Below are 21,159 nucleotides of genomic sequence, written 5' to 3'. Positions count from 1 at the left end.
TGGTGAGGGTAGAGTGCAGACAAAATAAACTTTCTTTGTACTGATGATAAGGAAACATAACGTTACTAGTGACACAATAGCTCAGATACAGGGCATATAGGTCAGCCTCTCCCAAAGTGACTCATTCTGTGTTCGTCAGGGACTGGCAGAGTGGAGTACATAGAACACAGAACAGTACAGCACAGGAAAAGGCCCTTCAGCCCACAATGCTGTGCTGAACCAGCTAAAAAACAAATCTAAAACACCCAAACACTAATCCCTCCTGCCTACATCATGTCCATATCCCTCCATCTTTCATACGTCCATGTGCCTAACCAAACATCTCTTAAAAATATCTAATGTACTTGCCTCCACCACACACCAGGCATCCATGACTCTGAGTTAAAAACTTTCCCCACATATCCCCTTTGAACCTACCCCCTCTCACATCAAAGCGTGCCCTCTGGTATTAGACATTTCAACCCTGGAAACACATACTTTCTTGTTGTCTCGACCTGTGCTTCTCATAATCCTGTAAACCTCTATCCAATCTCCCCTCAGCCTTCAACGCTTGAAAGTAAACAACAAGTTCATCCAGCCTCTCATTTACAGAGCAGCTACCTCACAGCCCCACCAGTCCAAGTTCGATCCTCATCTCTGGCGCTGTCAGTGTGGAGCTTGACAGTTCTCTCTGTGACTGTCCATGTTTCCACTGGGTGCTCCAATGTCCTCCCACTTCCTAAAGACGTGGGGGTTGGCAGCATTATGAGCAGTTTTGAATCCCTTATCTAAGAACACATGTGCTAACACCGGAGATGCTTCAAAGGAGGTTCATGAAAATGATTCCAGGATTGAAAGGCTCATCATATGAAGAGAATTTGATGGCTCTGAGCCTGTGTACTCACTGGAATTCAGAAGAATGAAGGGCGACCTGATTGAAATCTATCGAATGTTGAAGGGCCTCGATAGAGTGGATGTGAAGAAGATGTTTCCTATGGTGGGGGAGTCTAGGATCAGAAGACACAACCACAGAATAGAGGGATGTACTCTAAGAATGGAGATGAAGAGAAATTTCTTCAGCCAGCGAGTGGTGAATCTATGGAATTTGTTGTTGCAGGTGGCTGTAGAGGCCAGGTCATTGGGTATATTCAAGGCAGAAGTTGATAGATTCTTGATTCGTCAGGGCATGAAGGAATACAGGGAGAGGGCAGGAAATTTGGGGCTGACAGGGAAAATAGATCAGCCATCATGAAATGGCAGAGCAGACTTGATGGGCCAAATGGCCTAATTCTGCTCCTCTATCCTATGGTCTTAGTTGACCACTGAGTGTGTAGGTAAGTGGTACAATCTGGGTGGAAGTTGAGGGGAATGTGAAGAGAATTAAAAATGGGGGTATTGTAGGACTAGATTCATGTAAATGTGTGCTTGATGACCAACATGGATTATAGACAATAGGTGCAGAAGTAGACCATTCGGCCCCTCCAGTCTGCACCGCCATTCTGAGATCATGGCTGATCATTCACTATCAATACCCAGTCCCTGCCTTGTCCCCATATCCCTTGATTCCCCTATCCATCAGATATCTATCCAGCTCCTTCTTGAAAGCATCCAGAGAATTGGCCTCCACCGTCTTCCGAGGCAGTGCATTCCACACCTCCACAACTCTCTGGGAGAAGAAGCTCTTCCTCAACTCTGTTTTAAATAACTGACCTCTTATTCTCAATCCATGCCCTCTGGTACTGGACTCTCCCAACATCTGGAACATATTTCCTGCCTCAATCCTATCAAATCCTTTAATTATCTTAAACGTTTCAATCAGATCCCCTCTCAATCTCCTCAATTCCACCGTGTACAAGCCCAATCTCTCCAACCTCTCTGCGTAAGACAGCCCTGCCATCCTAGGAATCAACCTAGTGAATCTACGCTGCACTTCCTCAATTGCCAGAATGTCCTTCCTTAAACCTGGAGACCAAAACTGAAAACAATATTCCAGGTGTGGTCTCACCAGGGCCCTGTACAAATGCAAAAGAACATCCTTGCTCTTGTATTCAATTCCCCTTGTAACAAAGGCCAACATTCCATTTGCCCTCTTCACTGCCTGTTGCACTTGCTCATTCACCTTTATTGACTGGTGAACTAGGACTCCTAGGTCTCTTTGCATTTCTCCCTTACCTAACTCGACACTGTTCAGACAATACTCTGCCCTCTTGTTCCTGCTTCCAAAGTGGATAACTTCACATTTATTCACATTGAATGACATCTGCCAAGTATCTACCCACTCACTCAGCCTATCCAAGTCTCCCTGTATTCTCCTAACGTCCTCTTCGCATGTCACACTGCCACCCAGTTTAGTATCGTCAGCAAACTTGCTGATATAGTTTTCAATGCCCTCATCTAAATCATTGACATAAATCGTAAAGAGCTGTGGTCCCAATACAGAGCCCTGTGGTACCCCACTAGTCACCTCCAGCCAGTCTGAGAAACACCCATTTACTGCTACCCTTTGCTTTCTATCTGCCAACCAGTTTTCTATCCATGTTGAAACCCTGCCCCCAATGCCATGAACTCTGATTTTACTCACCAATCTCCTATGTGGCACCTTATCGAATGCCTTCTGGAAATCTAGGTACACAACATCTACTGGCTTACCCTCATCTAACATCCTTGTTACACCCTCAAAAAACTCCAACAGATTAGTCAAGCATGATTTGCCCTTGGTAAATCCATGCTGGCTCGGCCTAATCCTATTTCCGCCATCTAGATGTGCCACTATTTCGTCCTTAATAATGGACTCAAGCATCTTCCCCACGACTGACGTTAGGCTAACAGGGCGATAGTTCTCCATTTTCTCCTTCCCTCCCTTCTTGAAAAGTGGGACAGCATTAGCCACTCTCCAATCTTCAGGAACTGATCCTGAATCTAAGGAACATTGGAAAATGATTACCAATGCATCCGCAATTTCCTGAGCCACCTCTTTTAGAACCCTCTGATGCAGACCATCTGGACCCGGGGATTTATTAGCCTTCAGTCCTACCAGTCTACTCATCACAGTTTCTTTCCTAATGTCAATCTGTCTCAATTCCTCTGATATCTTATGACCCTGGCCCATCCATACATCTCGGAGATTGCTTGTGTCCTCCCTGGTGAAGACAGATCTAAAGTATGCATTAAATTCTGTTGCCATTTCACTGTTTCCCATAACAATTTCTCCCAATTCATTCTTCAAGGGGCCAACATTGTTCTTAACTATCTTCTTTCTCTTCACATAGCTAAAAAAGCTTTTGCTATCCCCTTTTATATTCCTGGCTAGACTGAGCTCATACCTGATTTTTTCTCTCCGTATTGCTTTTTTAGTTAAGATCTGCTGTTCCTTAAACTTTCCCAATCATCTGTATTCCCACTCATCTTAGCCCTGTTTTAGCCCACTCATCTTAGTTCGTTCATCATGTGCCGGGTCGTATGATGGGAGCAATCATGATCTTTCTATGACCTCAACTGTTCTTGGCAAATTTTTCTAGAGAAGTGGTTTGCCATTGCCTTCTTCTGGGCAGTGTCTTTCCAAGACAGGTGACCCCAGCCATTATCAACGATCTTCAGAGATTTTCTGCCTGGTGTCAGTGGCCGCGTAATCAGGACTTGCGATATTCAACTCAATTTAATTCAATTCACTTTACTTTCCATGAGGAACTTAATTTGTGCAGCGGTAAGGACAACATCGCAGGGCTTAAGGTAAACAACACCACACTACAGATAGTTAAACACAATATAAAATAGATAATAAATACAGAAAATTAATGCATGTAATTTACAACACAACTACACATAATAAAATTGACTCATTTTACTGTCAAAGGTGCTATGTATACTAACTATTCAAAACTGGGTGTTGAGTCGAATATGGAGGAAGGCACAAAACAGAATAAGGCTCTTCTGATATACACCAATTGCTCAAAAGACAATCCACCACCTGCTCCCATGGGGGGGGGGGGGGGGGGGGGTTGATCTGCAGGCTTTCAGAAGGGAGAAGCACCTTACCCCTCCTTTGGTAGAGTAGTATCTGCACCCCACCATCCTGATCTGCATGGATAGTTGGACCAAAAGATGTCATATCTACCTGGCAGGCATAAGCAAATGGAGGGTCCTAATAAAGGGTTGAGGCTCAAAACATTGACTATTTATTCCTCTCCATCAATGCCGCCTGACCCCCTGAGTTCCTGCAGCATTTTCTGGGCGTTGCTCTGGATTTCCTGCATCTTCAGAATCACTTGTGCTCGTGAGGAAATGATGTCCATCATTATGTATCTATCATTCTCGACACTCTCACCTTGTATTACATCAGAACAGACTGTGTTCTGTATGTAGTCTCTCTTCCAGCCATTACAGACATTTACAGTACAACACTGCATCCACAAAGCAAACAGCATTATGAAGGACCCCACGCACCCCTCATACAAACTCTTCTCCCCTCTGCCATCTGGGAAAAGGCACCAAAGCATTCAGGCTCTCATGACCTGGCTATCTAACAGTTTCTTCCCCCAAGCCATCAGACTCCTCAATACCCAGAGCCTGGACTGACACCAACTTACTGCCCTCTGCTGTGCCTATTGTCTTGTTTATAATTTATTGTAATGCCTGCACTGTTTTGTGCACTTTATGCAGTCACGGGTAGGTCTATAGTCTATTGTAGTTTTTTTGTGTGTTGTTTTTACGTAGTTCAGTGTAGTTTTTATACTGTTTCATGTAGCACCATGATCCTGAAAAACATCGTCTCGTTTTTACTGTGTACTGCACCAGCAGTTATGGTCGAAATGACAATAAAAAGTGACTTGACTTGACTTGACTTGATGGCTGTAGGAACAAAAGAGGGCAGGTGGCCCTCTACTGGGGTTTCTCAATTTTATTTAGAATCGCAGTATCTTAACCTAATAAGATCTGTGTAACAGCGAAGTCAACACTCGAGGAAACAAACTGCAGAGGTCTCATCTGAGCAACTCCAGGTATAAATTAATCAGGTTAAGTAACTCTGGTAGTTTTTATATAACAAGTGATATGGTCTGTTATGGAGACCATATGAGCAAGGCGTATGCTCTATTACAGCTCGGGGCATCAGAGTTCAGAATTCAATCCTGGCATTCTCTGTACGGATTCTGTACATCATTCCCATGGAATGCATGGGTTTTTCTGAGTGCTCCACTTTCCTTCCACAGTCCAAGGATGTACTGGTCAGTAGGTTAATTAGTCATTGTAAATTGTCCCGCGATTAGGCTCGGATTAATCGGGATTGCTGGGTGGCAAGGCTCAAAGGGCTGGAAGGGCCTATTCTGCGCAGTATCAAATACAATAAGATCTCATAAAGGATCTCCAATGGAAATGTGAACTCTGTTTCTCTTTCCACAGAAGCTGCTGGTCCTGCTGAGTGCCCGTGAGCATTTTCTGATTTCCAGTGTCAGCTGTTATTCTGCTATGTTAATTACATGTTCTTTTTGACACAAAACACAATAAACGTTGGATGACAACTTGCTATGAAGCCCGTAAGTAGGGGAAGCACAGTAGTGGAGCAGTTAGCATAACATTATTACAGAGCCAGTGACCTGTCTGGCTATGTGGGTCTACACCAGGTGCTCTGGTTTCCTCCCACATTCCAAAGACCTACAGGTTAGTAGATTAATTTGTTACATGGATGTATTTGGGTTCTGGAAGGGTCTGTCATCATGCTGTACCTCAAAATAAAATAAAATTTAGAACAGTGTCCCATTTCCTCAAGTCCAGATGAGTTGTGGCTACTCAGATCCAACGTTTGCTCATGCGTCAGTTTCAGGTAGTGAAAGGTTAATCTCCAAAATTGATTCTGTCAAAGTGTAATCAGATTTTTCAAGGGCAGGTGCTTGAATGGGGATCCACATTACATTTAAGATTGGTCAATGAGAGAACACTAATGTTGGAAGGAGACAAACCGTAACATCACTGGAAAATTCATGAAGCTTTGCTCATGTCCTTGAAGACAAGGGAAAAGTCAATACTTTACCATTTCCCCCCTCTCATGAAAGCATTAGATTGAAATGTTGCTGTTTGTTGTTGAAATTGTTCATGGTGCACTTTTTTTTAAAAAAAAATAACAACCCAGCATCTGCAAAGTGTCTCAAGTGCTAACACAGATACAACCTCCAGCATGTACTTCGAACAATGAAATTTAATCAGCAGACTTACTTTCCTATGGATGGTTTGATCACCAGTGTAAGAAACTTACAAATATTTAACAGGAATTCACATGTGCGAAGTATAGTTTAGGTTTATATTTTTTTAAATCATATGTCATATCAAAACAAACAGTGAACTTAGTCATTAACAACCAATACACCCAAGGATATGCTGGATACAAATGTCACATGCCCACAACACCTTGCAGAACAGCGCAGAGCACAGCAAAACAGAACATACCAAACAACTAAGCAACAACAGCACACACACACACACACACTTCTAACCCAAGACCATCCAATTCAAGGTTGAACATGTGTATTCAGAGATGCTCTTCTGCACACCACTGTTGTAACACGTGGTTATTTGAATTACCGTCACCTTCCAGCTTGGACCAGTCTGGCCATTCACCTCTGACCTCTCTCATTAACAAGGCACCTTTGCCCACAGAACTGCCACTCACTGGATGTTCTTTGCTTTTCACACCATTCTCTGGAAACTCTTGAGAATGTAGTTCATAAATATCCCAGGATATCAGCAGTTTCTGAGACTTTCCAAATGTCACCAACTATCATTCGACTGTCAGTCTCATAGGTCACATTTCTTCCCCAGTCTGACGTTTGGAAATAAACAACAACTTCTTGACCATGCCTGCATGCTTTTATGCATTGAGTTGCTGCCACATGATTGGATATTAGATATTTGCATTAACAACCAGGTGTGCAGGTGTACCTAATAAAGTGGCCACTGGTGCTCAACCACCTGAGCTACCCAATTTTCCAAATTATTTCCAAAGTGGCCATTGAGCATACAAGTGCAATTGAGCTCATCACACATCCCCACTTCCTCCAAGTGGCCTTGCATGTTCTTTCAAGTATTTATCCAGTTCCCATTTCAGTGCTGAAACTGAATCTGTTTCCACCGCTCCCTCATAATGCTTTCCCATTCCCTTTATGCTTCTTCCATCGTAATTTTTTTTGTGTGAATTATCTGCTACCTCCCTTATTTTTTGAGCTATCAACCCCATGTGGCAATCCAGCTCGGATAATTCCTTGAAGCTGATCATGAGTTTGCCAGCTTTTCATGTCAACCAACCTGTTTGTATTTGTGGAATACTCATTTATAAAGGGCAGCAGCCAAATGAAATGTGAAACTAATCCTGCATATAATTACTTTCCGATTATCAGTGGCTTTATCTTCAATTGTGAAGTAGAAACAATCACTTGAGAATGTCTTCACACCAATAATTTAATGCCCAGTTCAAATGTCAGGCTAAATTGTTAGCTTCACATTTACGTGACATTTGAAGCCCTAAAGAGTGTTAGTTACCTACACTATCTGATAAAATATTTTAGTTTTATATGCGAGGTTTAATGCCATCTTGGCTCCTCGTTCTCCAATGTTGTCTGCAAATATGTTACTTGTAATCTTTTTCAGTTTCTCTTGGGATGTAGGCATCAGTGACAAGGTCAGTACTTACTACCTGTCCTTGAGGAATTTCTGGGTTGCTTTATTCTTTGTTGTGTATTTATAGAGTGAAAATGGCTAATACAAGGAGGCATAATTTTAAAGTTATTGGAAGAGAGATGCCAAAATTAGGTTCTTTCCATAGAGAGTAGTGGGTGTGTTGAACATGATGCCAGGGGTAATGGTAGGGGCAGATACATTAGGGGCACTTAAAAAACTCTTAGCTAAGGACATGGATGATAAAAAAAAATGGAAGCTATGTAGCAGGGAAAGGTCAGATAGATCTTAAGGAGGATGTTTAAAGATCAGCACAGAGGGTCTGTACCGTGCTAGAATGTTCGATGTTCTATCTCCCTCACTATGTCAAAAGCTGAGAACACACCCCTTACCATGGAACTTTGCCTGTCCTGCTGCTGGCTAAAGGGAGATTGCCTAGAAATTTAGATGTACCAAGTTGATTAATCCAGTTTTGGGAAGTTAAACCAATTTTACCTTAGTTTCTAATCAATAATGTTGCTGTTGTTTCTCCAACCTTCAGGTCAGCCAAATAATGTCAACATTGCACAGTGCATAAAATTTGTATCCAGCAAGATTTCAGGCACACTACCTGAATAATGTCACTGTTCATTTTTTTACAGAAGAAGTAACTATCAACCTTTGCTTTAAATATACCCAATGACTTGACCTCCACAGCTGTCTGTGGCAATGAATTCCACAAACTCACCACTCTCTGGCTAATGAAATTCCTCATCTGTGTTCGAAAGAGACACCCTTGTATTCTCAAGCTATGCCCTCTGGTCCTAGACTCCTCTACCTGCCCTTCACCTCTGGAGTATGATATTGGCAACCAATAACGGACTTTGTTCCTGGAAGAATGTGGGATTGCACAAGGGAGCCTGACAACAACACTTCTCAATCAGTGTATAAGTTCCATCTTAAAAGCTCTTTAAACCATTACAAGGAAGTCAAGAAGCACCAACCAGGATTTTCTGGGCCTCACTTTCTTATTTCACGTTTAATTTTGGCTCAAAATCTTCATTTTTGCTCTGCACTCCTGAGTTTGTAAGCTCCGTGGAAAAGGGGTTCAAAATTGGACTCCTCTCTATTGCACAAGTTGAACCAAACCTATCAATTAAAAGTTAGAAACTGCCACAAAATATCAGTCACTCACCTGAATAATGCGAGGCTCAGTGACCACAAGACTAATGGTTTTCGAAGCTCAAATTTCCTTCGCTCTCTCATGTAATACTGCCCTGCAAAGATCAATGCAGCATAAACTGCAGAAAACAGGAACGACTTGCTCCTAATGAGAAAGGGGAAGAGATAATTGTTAATGCTAGATTGTTAAATTTTACACACAGTATTAATATAGTTAGGTCTGTATCTGCTGGAGGTTAGATGAGTGAGAGTCACTTCAGTGAGATATGTAATATTATAATATCATAAGACCATAAGACATAGGAGCAGAATTAGGCCATTCAACCTATCAAGTCTGCTCCGCCATTTTATCATGGCTGATCCATTTCCCTCTCAACCCCATTCTCTTGCCTTCTCCTCGTAACCTTTCATGCCCTGACTAATCAAGAACATATTAACCTCCACCTTAAATGCACCCAGTGATCTGGCCTCCACAGCCGCCTGTGGCAAAGAATTCCACAGATTCACCACCCTCTGGCTAAAGAAATGCCTTCTCCCAAAGTGCATGACCATACACTACCCAACACTGTATTCTATCTACCTCCTCTTTGCCCATTCTCCTAATCTGTCTAAGTCCTTCTGCAGCCTCTCTGCTTCCACAACCTATCTTCATAATGTCTGCAAACTTGGTCATAAAGCCATCAATTTCGTCATCCAAATCATTGAGGTACAACATATAAAGAAGCAGTCCCAACACAAACTCCTATGGAACACTAGTCCCCAGCAACCAATCTGAAAAAACTCCCTTTATTTCCAAACTTTGCCTCCTGCCAATGATCTTTCCATGTTCATATTTTTCCTGTAATACACGGGTTCTTACTTTGTTTAGCAGCCTCAGATGCAGCACCTTGTCAAAGACCTTCTGAAAATCCAATAAAATCCATCCACTGATGTGTCAATTCTGCTTGTTATTTCTTCAGAAATCCTGAGGGGGTTTAACAGGCTAGGTGGAGAGGATGTTTCCACAAGTGTGAGAAGTTAGAATTAAGATTTACATCTTAAAAGTGTGAGGTTACCCACTTAAGGCAGAGAGTTTCTTCCAAAGGTTCATGCATCTCTTCCTCAAAGTGTGATGGAAGCAGAATCTTTGAACATTCTTAAGACATGGACACATAAATTATTGCAAAGCTAGGAGGTATCACTGAGAGGTAGGTGGGGTTATGGTGTTGAGGGGCAGTCATGATCTTCAATAAATGGCAGAGCAGGCTTGAGGGGTCAAGTGGCCTACTTACGTTCCCAATTAATCTGTTTGACGCAATTGTGTCTTACAGTGTGGAAACAGCCCCTTTGGCTCAACTGGTCTACCCTGACGAAACTAGTTCAACTTGTTTGTGTTTGGCCCATATCCTCCTCAACCTTTCCAATCCATGAACCTGTCCTAATACCTTTTAAAGGTTCTTACTGTATCTGCCTTAACCACTTTCTCTGTTAGTTTGTCCCACATACATTCTCTGTGTCAAAAAAGTTGTCCCTTAAGTTCCTATTAAATCTCTGCCCTCTCACCTTAAGCTTGTGCTGAGAGTCTTGATTCCCCAACTCTGGGAAACAGATTTCACCTTATCTCTGCTCCCCGTGACTTTATAGACCTCTATAAAATCACCTCGCAGTCTCCTAGGCTCCAAGGTGAAAAAAGATTCTAGCCTGCCCAAACTTCCCTGTAGACGGCTGGCCCTCCTTAGTAAAATACAGCACCTAATTTGTTTTGGAATATTTTGCAGGCGTACATAATTAGGGAGATACAAGAATACCACTGGTCAAGGGAAAACTGGTGAACTGAATCACACGTTAATCTGCAGCCTCAGGTCCCAAGCCTCCCTCATCTCATCTCAACTCCCTTGCAGATCAGAGGTATTGTGTTACTGTGAGTTAGGTAGCTCTAATTGCAAGAAGATCAAAGCTATCCAGTCATGGACAAATAATCCTGTAAATACATAAATCATGAAGGTTCTCACATTACCCTATATTTGAGCAAATTATTCCATCTTTACAAAATAATTTGCACTTTCAAACAAAAAAATGGTCCTTTCATTGAAATATTCACCCTTAATTAGGTTGTTAAAGGTAAGTAATTAAAACTCACTGTGTTATCTAAGTCACTATAATCACTGTTTCAACAGTTTCATTGTATTACTAAATTACGTATCAATGAGATACCAGAAATTTTCTTCATTCTAAGAACCATATCCAGCAAGAGTTGTTTGCCATCAACAAAGCCAACGGACAAATGAATACTATTGTTACACTGTTAAATTCAACGATCGAGGATCAACTTTATTCACCAAGTACACTTACACATATTAGGTATTTGCCGTAGTGTGTTGGTGCAACACGCAGCAAAAAAACATTTGACAATTATAAATAAAGAATTATATAAAGTTAGGGGTTAAAGTATAGATATGGAATAAAATGACATAAATACCAGCATGTACTTACAATGTAAAATAAACTGTAGGTCATTCTGTCTACTCGGTATTAAGTGTACGGTCCATTCTCCAGACAGTACACTGATAATCCTATTAAGCGAAGTGAACACTTCGGCTTTTCCTGAATGTGTCAACTCCAGTTAAACATGATTATCTGAAAATGTTATACCTTCTGACAAGCCACTAATGGTTTGATCCCAGTCACGCGATGTGTAAAGAAATACAATGTCATTGCTATTAAACTTTATGAAGCGTTGTTGCAGAAGAACTACTTGTGTCTTTGTGCCAGATAACCATAGGACCAGGGTGGTGGGGGTGGTGATACATCTCTACTAATGCAGATTAGTAGAGACTAATGTAAGGTGCTCCTTCCCTCCGCTAGCCTGCAGGTCACCCTTGGGCAAGGTGTAGCACCTGCTTAGCCCCCCACTCCCGCCGATCAGGGTCACGTGCAGCCATGGGAGCAGGTGGTGGATGGTTGTTAGAGCAGCTGATACATACCTTAAGTCCTGATTATGCGACTACTGACACCAGACAGACAATCCCTGAAGAGTATTGATAAATAGCTGGGGTCACCCATCTTGTAAAGACACTGCCCAGAAGGCGGCAAATGCAAGCCACTTCTGTAGAAAAATTTGCCACGAACAATCATGGTCACAGACCATGATTGCCCACTCATAAAACACAGCACATAATGATGATGAACAATAGGACACGTTTATATCTATGACTTCTAGCTATTAATTTCTGATTGCGATAAGAGGAGAATCAGAAAAGTCAGATTTACTATCACTGACTTACGTGACATGAAATTAGGTGTTTTGCAGCAGAAGCACAGTATGAAGACATAAAATTATAAAATGTTACAAAATAAATAGCGCAAAACAAAAGGAGGTAATGTTCATGGCCATTCATGGGGGGGGGGGTGGAGGAGCAGATTCAGAATTGCTGAGTGTAGGTCTTCAGCCTCCTGTCGCTCCTCCCCAATGGTAGTAACCAGAAGAGGGTAATCCTCAATGGTAAGAATGTAGCACATAGAACAGTACAGATTTCCCCTGCTATCCGAAGGTAGAGCGTTCCTATGAAACTGTTTGTAAGCCGAAATGTTGTAAAGCAAAGAAGCAAATACCATTAATTTATATGGGAAAAATTTTTGAGCGTTCCCAAACCCAAAAAGTAACCTACCAAATCATACCAAATAATGCATAAAACCTAAAATAACACAAACATATAGTGAAAGCAGGAATGATAAGATAAATACACAGCCTATATAAAGTAGAAATATTGTATGTACGGTGTAGTATCACTTATCAGAATCCGGTAAACAGCGAGCCAAAATGGATTTGTAGAAAAAAATCGGCACGTACACGCATACGCATGTACATGTAAGCGCACATACGTGTATGCACACACAACTGTCCGCACAAGGCTTCACGGTCATGGTAGTCTTTCTCGAGGTATACACATGCATAAAGCGGGCAATTTTTATCGTAAAAGCAAAAATCCTCTTTGGTTAGCGAAAACAGGTACTAATGTAAAAAAACCCAAAATGCTGGCAGAACTCAGCAGGCCAGACAGCATCTATGGGAGGAGGTAATAACGACCCTCCTGAAGAAGGGTTTTGGCCCAAAACGTCGTTATTACCTCCTCCCATAGATGCTGTCTGGCCTGCTGAGTTCTGCCAACATTTTGTGTTTTTTATTTATTTCCAGCATCTGCAGCTTCACTCGTGTTGCCAGGTACTAATGTAGGTCTTTTGTAACAGGTAGCTGTCGTCAAGTGAACGTTCGAAAAACAGGGCCACCTGTAGAGCAAAGTATGAATCCTTTGACCCACAATGTTGTGTTGACCTATATAAACCTATTCCATGATCAATCTAACCCTTCCCTCCTGCACAACCCATAACCTATGTTTCTTACATCCATGTGCCTAGGAGCCTTTTAAGTGTCTTTATTGTACCACACCCAGCAGTGGGTTCCAGTCACCCTCCATCTTCTGTGTAAAAGAACTATCTCTGACATCTGTACTAAACTTTCCTTGACTCAGATTTAAAAAGTTGCCCTCTGGTATTGTCATGCTGAGAGAAGAGTGCAGGCTGCCTACTCTGGCTATGCCTCTCATAAGCCCTATTGGCTATTTAGAGAACTGCACTGCTAGAGATCTCCATTTCAGTCAGAGCAGATCGGCTCTTCAGATTCTGTTCAGGGTGGGAAGGGATCCACTCTTCTAGGTCAGTACCTAGAACCTATCTGCAGAAACAGTTGACAGCCTGTGATTTGTATAAAAAGCCTTGCTTGCCACTCAAGTTCTCTTCAATAGGTCCATGCTTCTGCCCCCGATCCCTAGTTCTAGGTATTTCTGGTGGAGAAATTCCTATTATGAACAGGAAAACGGCCAGCCATTCTCAGTGCTATTTTCACAGTTTCACTTAAGACTAAAAGAGCTTTGAATGGAAATGAAAACTGTGTGAGCAGTGAACATCCACACTTCTGACCTTATGCTCAGATGAAGCAAAAGAAGGTGGTTGGCCTTCAGACAGTGATGTCCTGGGATGGACCTATTTCTTGGTGTTCACCTGGTCCCCCAATATCAGCTCCATAGGCAAGGAAGCCCAGCAGCATCTCTACTTTCTGCAAAGGCTGAGTAAAGTCCATCTCCCACCCCCCCATCCTCGTCACATTCTACAGAGGATGTATCGAGAGCATCCTGAGCAGCTGCACCACTGCCTGGTTCAGGAATTGCACCGTCTCCGATCGTAATACCCTGCAGCGGATAGTGAGGTCAGCTGAAAGGAGCATTAGGGTCTCTCTTCCCGTTATTACAGACATTTACGCCACAGTAGTGTGAAGGACCCCACGCACCCCTCAGAAAAACTCTTCTCCCTCCTGCCATCTGGCAAAAGGTACTGAAGCATTCAGGCTCTCACGTCCAGACTATGCAACAGTTTCTTCCCCCACGCCATCAGACTCCTCAATACTCAGAGTCTAGACTGACATCTACATCATTTGTTATTGAGTGGAGGCCTGTGACTAGTGGTGTGCCACAGGGATCAGTGCTGGGTCCATTGTTATTTGTCATCTATATCAATGATCTGGATGATAATGTGGTAAATTGGATCAGCAAATTTGCTGATGATACAAAGATTGGAGGTGTAGTGGACAGTGAGGAAGGTTTTCAAAGCTTGCAGGGTGATTTGGACCAGCTGGAAAAATGGGCTGAAAAATGGCAGATGGAGTTTAATACAGACAAGTGTGAGGTATTGCACTTTGGAAGGAGAAACCAAGGTAGAACATACAAGGCAAATGGTAGGACACTGAGGAGTGCAGTAGAACAGAGGGATCTGGGAATACAGATACAAAATTCCCTAAAAGTGGCATCACAAGTAGATAGGGTCATAAAGAGAGCTTTTTGTACATTGGCCTTTATAAATCAAAGTATTAAGTATACTTCTTTTACTATCTTTCCTTTCGGTTAGTCCTGACGAAGGGTCTCGGCCTGAAACATCGACATCACTTCTCCCTATAGATGCTGCCTAGCCTGCTGTGTTCTACCAGCATTTTGTGTGTGTTGTTGATTGAGTATAAGAGTTGGAATGTTATAGTGAGGTTGTTTTAGGCATTGGTGAGTCCGGATTTGGAGTACTGTGTGCAGTTTTGGTCACCAAATTACAGGAAAGATATTAATAAGCTTGAAAGAGTGGAGAGAAGGTTTATGAGGATGTTGCCGGGACTTGGGAAACTGAGTTACAGAGAAAGGTTGAATAGGTTAGGACTTTATTCCCTGGAGCATAGAAGAATGAAGGGAGATATAAAAAATTATGATGGGTATAGATAGAGTGAATGCAAGCAGGCTTTTTCCACTGAGGCTAGGGGAGAAGAAAACCAGAGGACATGGGTTAAGGATGAAGGAGGAAAAGTTTAAAGGGAACATTCGGGGGGCTTCTTCACACAGAGAGTGGTAGGAGTGTGGAATGAGCTGCCAGATGAAGTGGTAAATGCGGGCTCACTTTTAACATTTAAGAAAAACTTGGATGTGGATGTGAGGTGTATGGAGGGATATAGTCCTGGTGCAGGTCAGTGGGACAAGACAGAAAAATGGTTCGGCACAGCCAAGAAGGGCCAAAAGGCCTGTTTTTCTGCTGCAGTGTTCTATGGTTCTATTATATTGTAAGTTGTCCTCTACTGTGCCTATTGTCTTGTTATATAATTATTGTACTGCCCTGCACTGTTTTGTGCTCTTTATGTAGTCCTACGCAGGTCTGTAGTCTAGTGCAGTTTTTATGTTGTTTTATATAGTCTAGTGTAGCCTTGTGCTGTCTCACATAGTCTAGTGTAGTTTGGTGTTTCATGTAGCACCAGGATCCTGGAGGAACGTTGTTTCATTTTCACTGTGTACAGTTTATGGTTGAAATGACGATAACAACAACTTGAACTTGACTTGACTTGACTAGTCTTCTATGGTTTCAACGGCTAAATATCAGATTGTTCCTGCCCGAGGAAGTTTAATTCTTCCTCATGCAAACTGCAAGTTTTCTACTTTCTCCAGTGCTGCCTCTCCATCCTTCACAAAGGCAGGAAAGTGAAGTTAAAAATAACCTACAGGACATTGAGTAAAATGCACCATCATTAAAAGATGCAGCTAGTTCAGCAGTTCACTGCTGAAACTACAATTAGTCGTACTAATGTGCAAAAGCTGATACCCACAAATTCTGCTGTGCAGAAGAGAAGGTAGAATGCCCTGGGCCCCTCCCTAAATATATATTTTAATTTATTTAGACAGACAGCATGGCAACGGACCTTCTAGCCCATCGAGTCCACACCACCCAATTATATCCATGTGGCAAATTAACCTCTAACCCATACATCTTTGGAATGTGGGAGGAAACCAGAGCACATGGAAGAAACTCATGTGGTCATCGCGGGAGAATGTATAATCTCCTCTCAGACAGCAGTGGGATTGAATGCAGGTCGCCGGCACCGTAATAGCGTTAAACACTAACCACTACACGACTTGAGATGGATAAAATAATAAGGGGCAGAGTTTGAGTGAGTGCACTCAGTGGCAAACTTCTTTTACACAAAGGGTGGTATCTACGTAGAATAAGCTGCCAGAGAAGTTGAGGCAGGTACAAGATAAGGTAAAAGTTTAAAAGATATGGACAGAAAAAGATTAGAAAATTATAGGAAAAATGCTGGGAAATGGGATTAGCTTGGAAAAGGCATCTTAGTTGGTATAGACCACACGGGCCAAAGGGCCTGATTCAGTATTGTATAAGGCTATGACTATGTAATACAATACCTGCAGTGATGATCACCAAGCAACCAAACCACTGTAAATACCCAAAATGGTTCACTGATGTCCTTGCAATGTCCGGCCTTTGTGGCTCCAAATCCATCCATCTGGTGCCTCAAAAAGTTTACATCCATCTTTAAGGACCCCTATCACCCAGGTTATGAATTGTTCTCATTGCTAGCATCAGGGGGTACAGAAGCCTGCAGGCACACAGTCAATGATACTCAGCTTCTTCTCCTCTGCCATCTGATTTCTGTATGGACAGTGAACCCATTAACACCACTTCACTACTTTTAAAAAAAAAATTATTTCTGATTCTAATCTGATTCTGATGGTGGACTTCTAACTGCCCACCAAAACATTTCAGCAAGCTGGCCAGTTCAGGGAAAATACAGGATAACAATCTCTGTTAAACTGATAACTGCGTGCCATAATATTAAAAAAATCTGTTTTCTATCCTGAAATGTAATTTGTACTTCAATTCCACAGCTGTCAATAATGCAAGTTGAACACTCGCCTCTGGATAATCAGCCCAGGTCTCCAAGTTACTAAATCAGTGACGCAAACACTAATCTACCAGGGAGCACCATCACCTCCCTTGACCCCTTTTCAATTACTGATAATTCTGAGAGTAGCAGAGTGTGCTAATTTAAGGTTGAAGGCAAGAAATACTGCTGGGGAGATTTGAAAATCTTTCTGAATGCAATGAGTGGCGATAACCTGGAAAGGGCAAGCTGCGAGGGCAGTAGAATGCAGACAGTCTTAAGATTTCCAAAAGGAACGAGGAATGAAGCTGGTGGAACACAGCAGGCCAGGCAGCATCTATAGAGAGAAGCACTGTCGATGTTTCGGGCCGAGACCCTTCCTGGCCCGAAACGTCGACAGTGCTTCTCCCTATAGATGCTGCCTGGCCTGCTGCGTTCCACCAGCATTTTGTGTGTGTTGCTTGAATTTCCAACATCTGCAGATCTCCTTGAGGAATGAAGCTGACTGGATTGTGATACAACACCAGCGACCTGTCTTCACCCCTGACTTCCAGACCTATTTTGTATGGAACTTCCTTGTAAAATTGCACATGGATTTCTCCCTGTACCAGATTCCCTCCCACCTCAGAAAAACATACAAGCTCATAGGTTAGGCTGGCAGGTCACTCTAAACTGGCCCTAATGCTTGGGCAACTAGGGATGGGCAATAAATGCTGGCTTAGCTGGCAATGCCCACATCCTGTAAAACGAATAAATTTTTTTAAAAAGCGGTAGGGTATGCGGACAAATTCTTGGAATGTGGGAAGATCTATCCCCAACCCAAAACACCTCCTCATAGTCAACAAGGCACAACAGTAGCTAGACTTTCTAAGGAGATTGAGGCATGTAAAGCTCCAAACCCCCATTCCAACACCTTTCTACAGGAGCACCACTGACAGCGTCTTCTCTGGCTGCATTATTGTGTGGTACAAATGCTGCAAGGCATCAGACTGCAAAACCCTACAGAAGATAGTTAAAAACTGCGGAGAGGATCATAGTGGCCTCCCTCCCCCCAACGATGACACTTACCAGCAGCATTGTTTACAAAGGGCCTGAAGCATTGTTGAGGATCCCTGCTGTTACTGACTCATTCATCCATTCTGTGCCATGTTGTACGACATGGGCAATCCCGGACTTTCCATGTCATCCACAAATTTGCTGATCCAGATTATTAATGATCATCCAGATCATTGATATAGATGACAAACAACAATGAACCCAGCATCGATGCTGCAGCACTCCACTGGTCACAGGCCTCCAGTCAGAGAGACAACCGTCTGCTACCACTCTCTGGCTTCTCCCACAAAGCCAATGTTCATTGGATTGTTTTATGCTCACCTTGTTTCCTGGAGTTACCACTTCACTGAGCCATTTCAAAGATGATAAAATCGCTATTTAAGTGCAAGTTCAGGGAAACGGTACCTCAGCATAAAAGCAAGGACCAACAGGCTCCGGGACAGCTTCTTCCACCAGGCCATCAGACTGCTTAATTCATGCTGACACAACTGTATTTCTATGTTATACTAACTTATCCGATGTACATAATATTTATTATAAATTACTATATTTGCACATTGCAAATTTAGGCAGAGACGTAACATAAAGATTTTTACTCATGTATATGAAAGACGTAATTAATTCAGTCAGTTCAGCTCGATTCTTATTCAACCAACTTGCATTAAAAAGCACATGGTTTGGAGAATAGGTCCAATTTTCTTTCTTTATTTTGAGATTCAACCACTCCCCTCCGAACACTGACGGCTCCTCGGTAGTGATCGTTAAGAGCACCAAATTTCTTGGTGTTCACCTGGCGGAGAATCTCACCTGGTCCCTCAACACCAGCTCCAAAGCAAAGAAAGCCCAGCAGTGTCTCTACTTTCTGCGAAGGCTGAGTAAAGTCCATCTCCCACCCCCCATCCTCATCACATTCTACAGGGGTTGTATTGAGAGCATCCTGAGAAGCTGCATCACTGCCTGGTTTGGAAATTGCACCATCCCCGATTGCAAGACCCTGCAGTGGATAGTGAGGTCAGCTGAGAAGATCATCAGGGTCTCTCTTCCTACCATTACAGACATTTACACTACACGCTGCATCCGCAAAGCGGACAGCATTATGAAGGACCTCACACACCCCTCATACAAACTCTTCTCCCTCCTACTATCTTGAGAAAAGGCACCGAAGCATTTGGGCTCTCACGGCCAGACTATGTAACAGTTTCTTCCCCCAAGCTATCAGACTCCTCAATACCCAGAGCCTGGACTGACACCAACTTACTGCCCTCTATTGTGCCTATTGTCCTGTTTATTATTTATTGTAATGCCTGCACTGTTTTATGCACTTTATGCAGTCCTGGGTAGGTCTGTGGTCTAGTGTAGTTTTTTTGTGTTGTTTTTACATAGTTCAGTGCAGTTTTTGTACTGTTTCATATAGCACCATGGTCCTGAAAAATGTTGTCTCGTTTTTACTGTGTACTCTACCAGCAGTTATGGTCAAAATGACAATAAAAAGTGACTGGACTTGAGATACAGCATGGTAATGGGCCCTTCCAGCCCAATGAGCCCGTATCACATATCTACATCCATGTGACCAGTTAGCCTACTAACCGATATGTCTTTGGAATGCAGATGAACACCCGTGAGGACAGTGTGGGCTTTCACTCACATTCTAAAAACATATGGAATAGTAGGTCACAGAGAACGTAAAAACTCCTTAAAGACAGTGGCAGAATTGAACCTACGACACTGCCATTGCAACAGGGATATGCAACCACTACATTACCATGCTGTCCCTAACTTACGTCAACTGCGGCTAGAGATTCTTAACAAATCATACAAAATACTGGAGGAGCTCAGTCTGTCAGGCAGCATCTATGAAAATGGATAAACAGCTGACGTTTCAGGCCCAGACCCATCATTGGTACTGGAGAGGAAGGGGGAAGATGTCAGAATGAAAAGGTGGGGGGGTGGTGAGGGGAAGGAGGGCAAGCTAGAAGGTGCCAGGTAGAGCCAGGGAAAGGGCTGGAGATGTAGGAATCTGAAACGAAAGGATAGTGGATCACAGGGGAAAGGGAAAGGGAAGAAGGAGGGGCACCAGGGGGAGGTGAAAGGCATGTGAGAACAAGTAAGAGGTCAGTTGGGGAATAGAAGAAGAGGAATTCTTAGTTGTTGGCACCCTCTGGATCCACTGTGCACCCATGACATGATGACTGATGCATCAGCACATCTGTCGCATGCAGACTCCAGAGGAGAAGGCTGGACAGGATGAGAATGCTCAGCTGTATGCTGGAGATTGCCTCTTTTCAGCTCCCTCCATAGAAAGCGTCCCTCCTGGATGCATCACGGCTTGGTATGGCAACTGCTCTGCCCATGATTGCAAGAAACTGCAGAGAGTTGTGCTTTTGTTTTGGAATCAGTACTTGCTGCCATCATTGTGTCAATCAATATATTATAAGATAGGACCCACAGTACCTTCTTTCCCTCAAAGCAAGGGGAGCATACCCATTATAACATTCAACACTGAACAACTCACTGTGAAATCCCTATCGCCAGCTTCTGAGAGGCAGGCACAGGCAGTTATGATTGATTTGAACTGGATACTTACAACAAATGTTTGTCCTGCCCCACAGTGGGAAGCATTACAGGCTTATCTCAATCTCTGTCCTCCCAAAGCTATCAAGAACACAAACAACGGTGTCCTGACCAGCTGCATCACCATCTGGTAAGGAAATTGTGATGCATCAAATCACAAATCCCTGCAATGGATAGTGAAGACTACCAAAAACATCACCACCTTCCCCCCCCCCCCCCCGCCAACCAATCAGGGCACACATCAGAGGCATCGTAAACACAGTGCCTTCAGCATTGTCAAAGACCCCTCCCACAGTCTCTTTGACCTCCTGCCATCAGCCAGAAGATACCGCAGCACAAGAACCAGAACTTTCAGGCTGGATAACAGCTCCTTCCCCCAGGCTGTTAGACTTAACACTTGGCTGTCACTCAGTACATATGTACATTGTGTCTGTGCTCCTCCCTCAACTCCCCAACTCACAGACCCACTTCCATCCTGCACTGGTCACTGT

At 43.0% G+C, this 21,159-nt stretch overlaps 1 protein-coding gene across 1 annotated transcript in view; it reads right to left on the bottom strand.

Moving 5' to 3' along the window:
* LOC132379110 (elongation of very long chain fatty acids protein 6-like) overlaps positions 1 to 21,159 on the bottom strand; it is a 167,893-nt gene that overhangs the window by 30,431 nt on the left and 116,303 nt on the right. The window contains exon 4 of the mRNA XM_059946691.1: positions 8,816 to 8,947. Within this exon, the coding sequence (XP_059802674.1) occupies positions 8,816 to 8,947 (132 nt within the window). The remainder of the gene's footprint in view (positions 1 to 8,815; positions 8,948 to 21,159) is intronic.

Source organism: Hypanus sabinus, chromosome 21, assembly GCF_030144855.1.
Source record: "Hypanus sabinus isolate sHypSab1 chromosome 21, sHypSab1.hap1, whole genome shotgun sequence".
NCBI classification, from domain to species: Eukaryota; Metazoa; Chordata; class Chondrichthyes; order Myliobatiformes; family Dasyatidae; genus Hypanus; species Hypanus sabinus.
The sequence above is the reverse complement of the archived record's forward strand: the minus strand, read 5'-3'. Positions and strand labels throughout refer to the sequence as shown.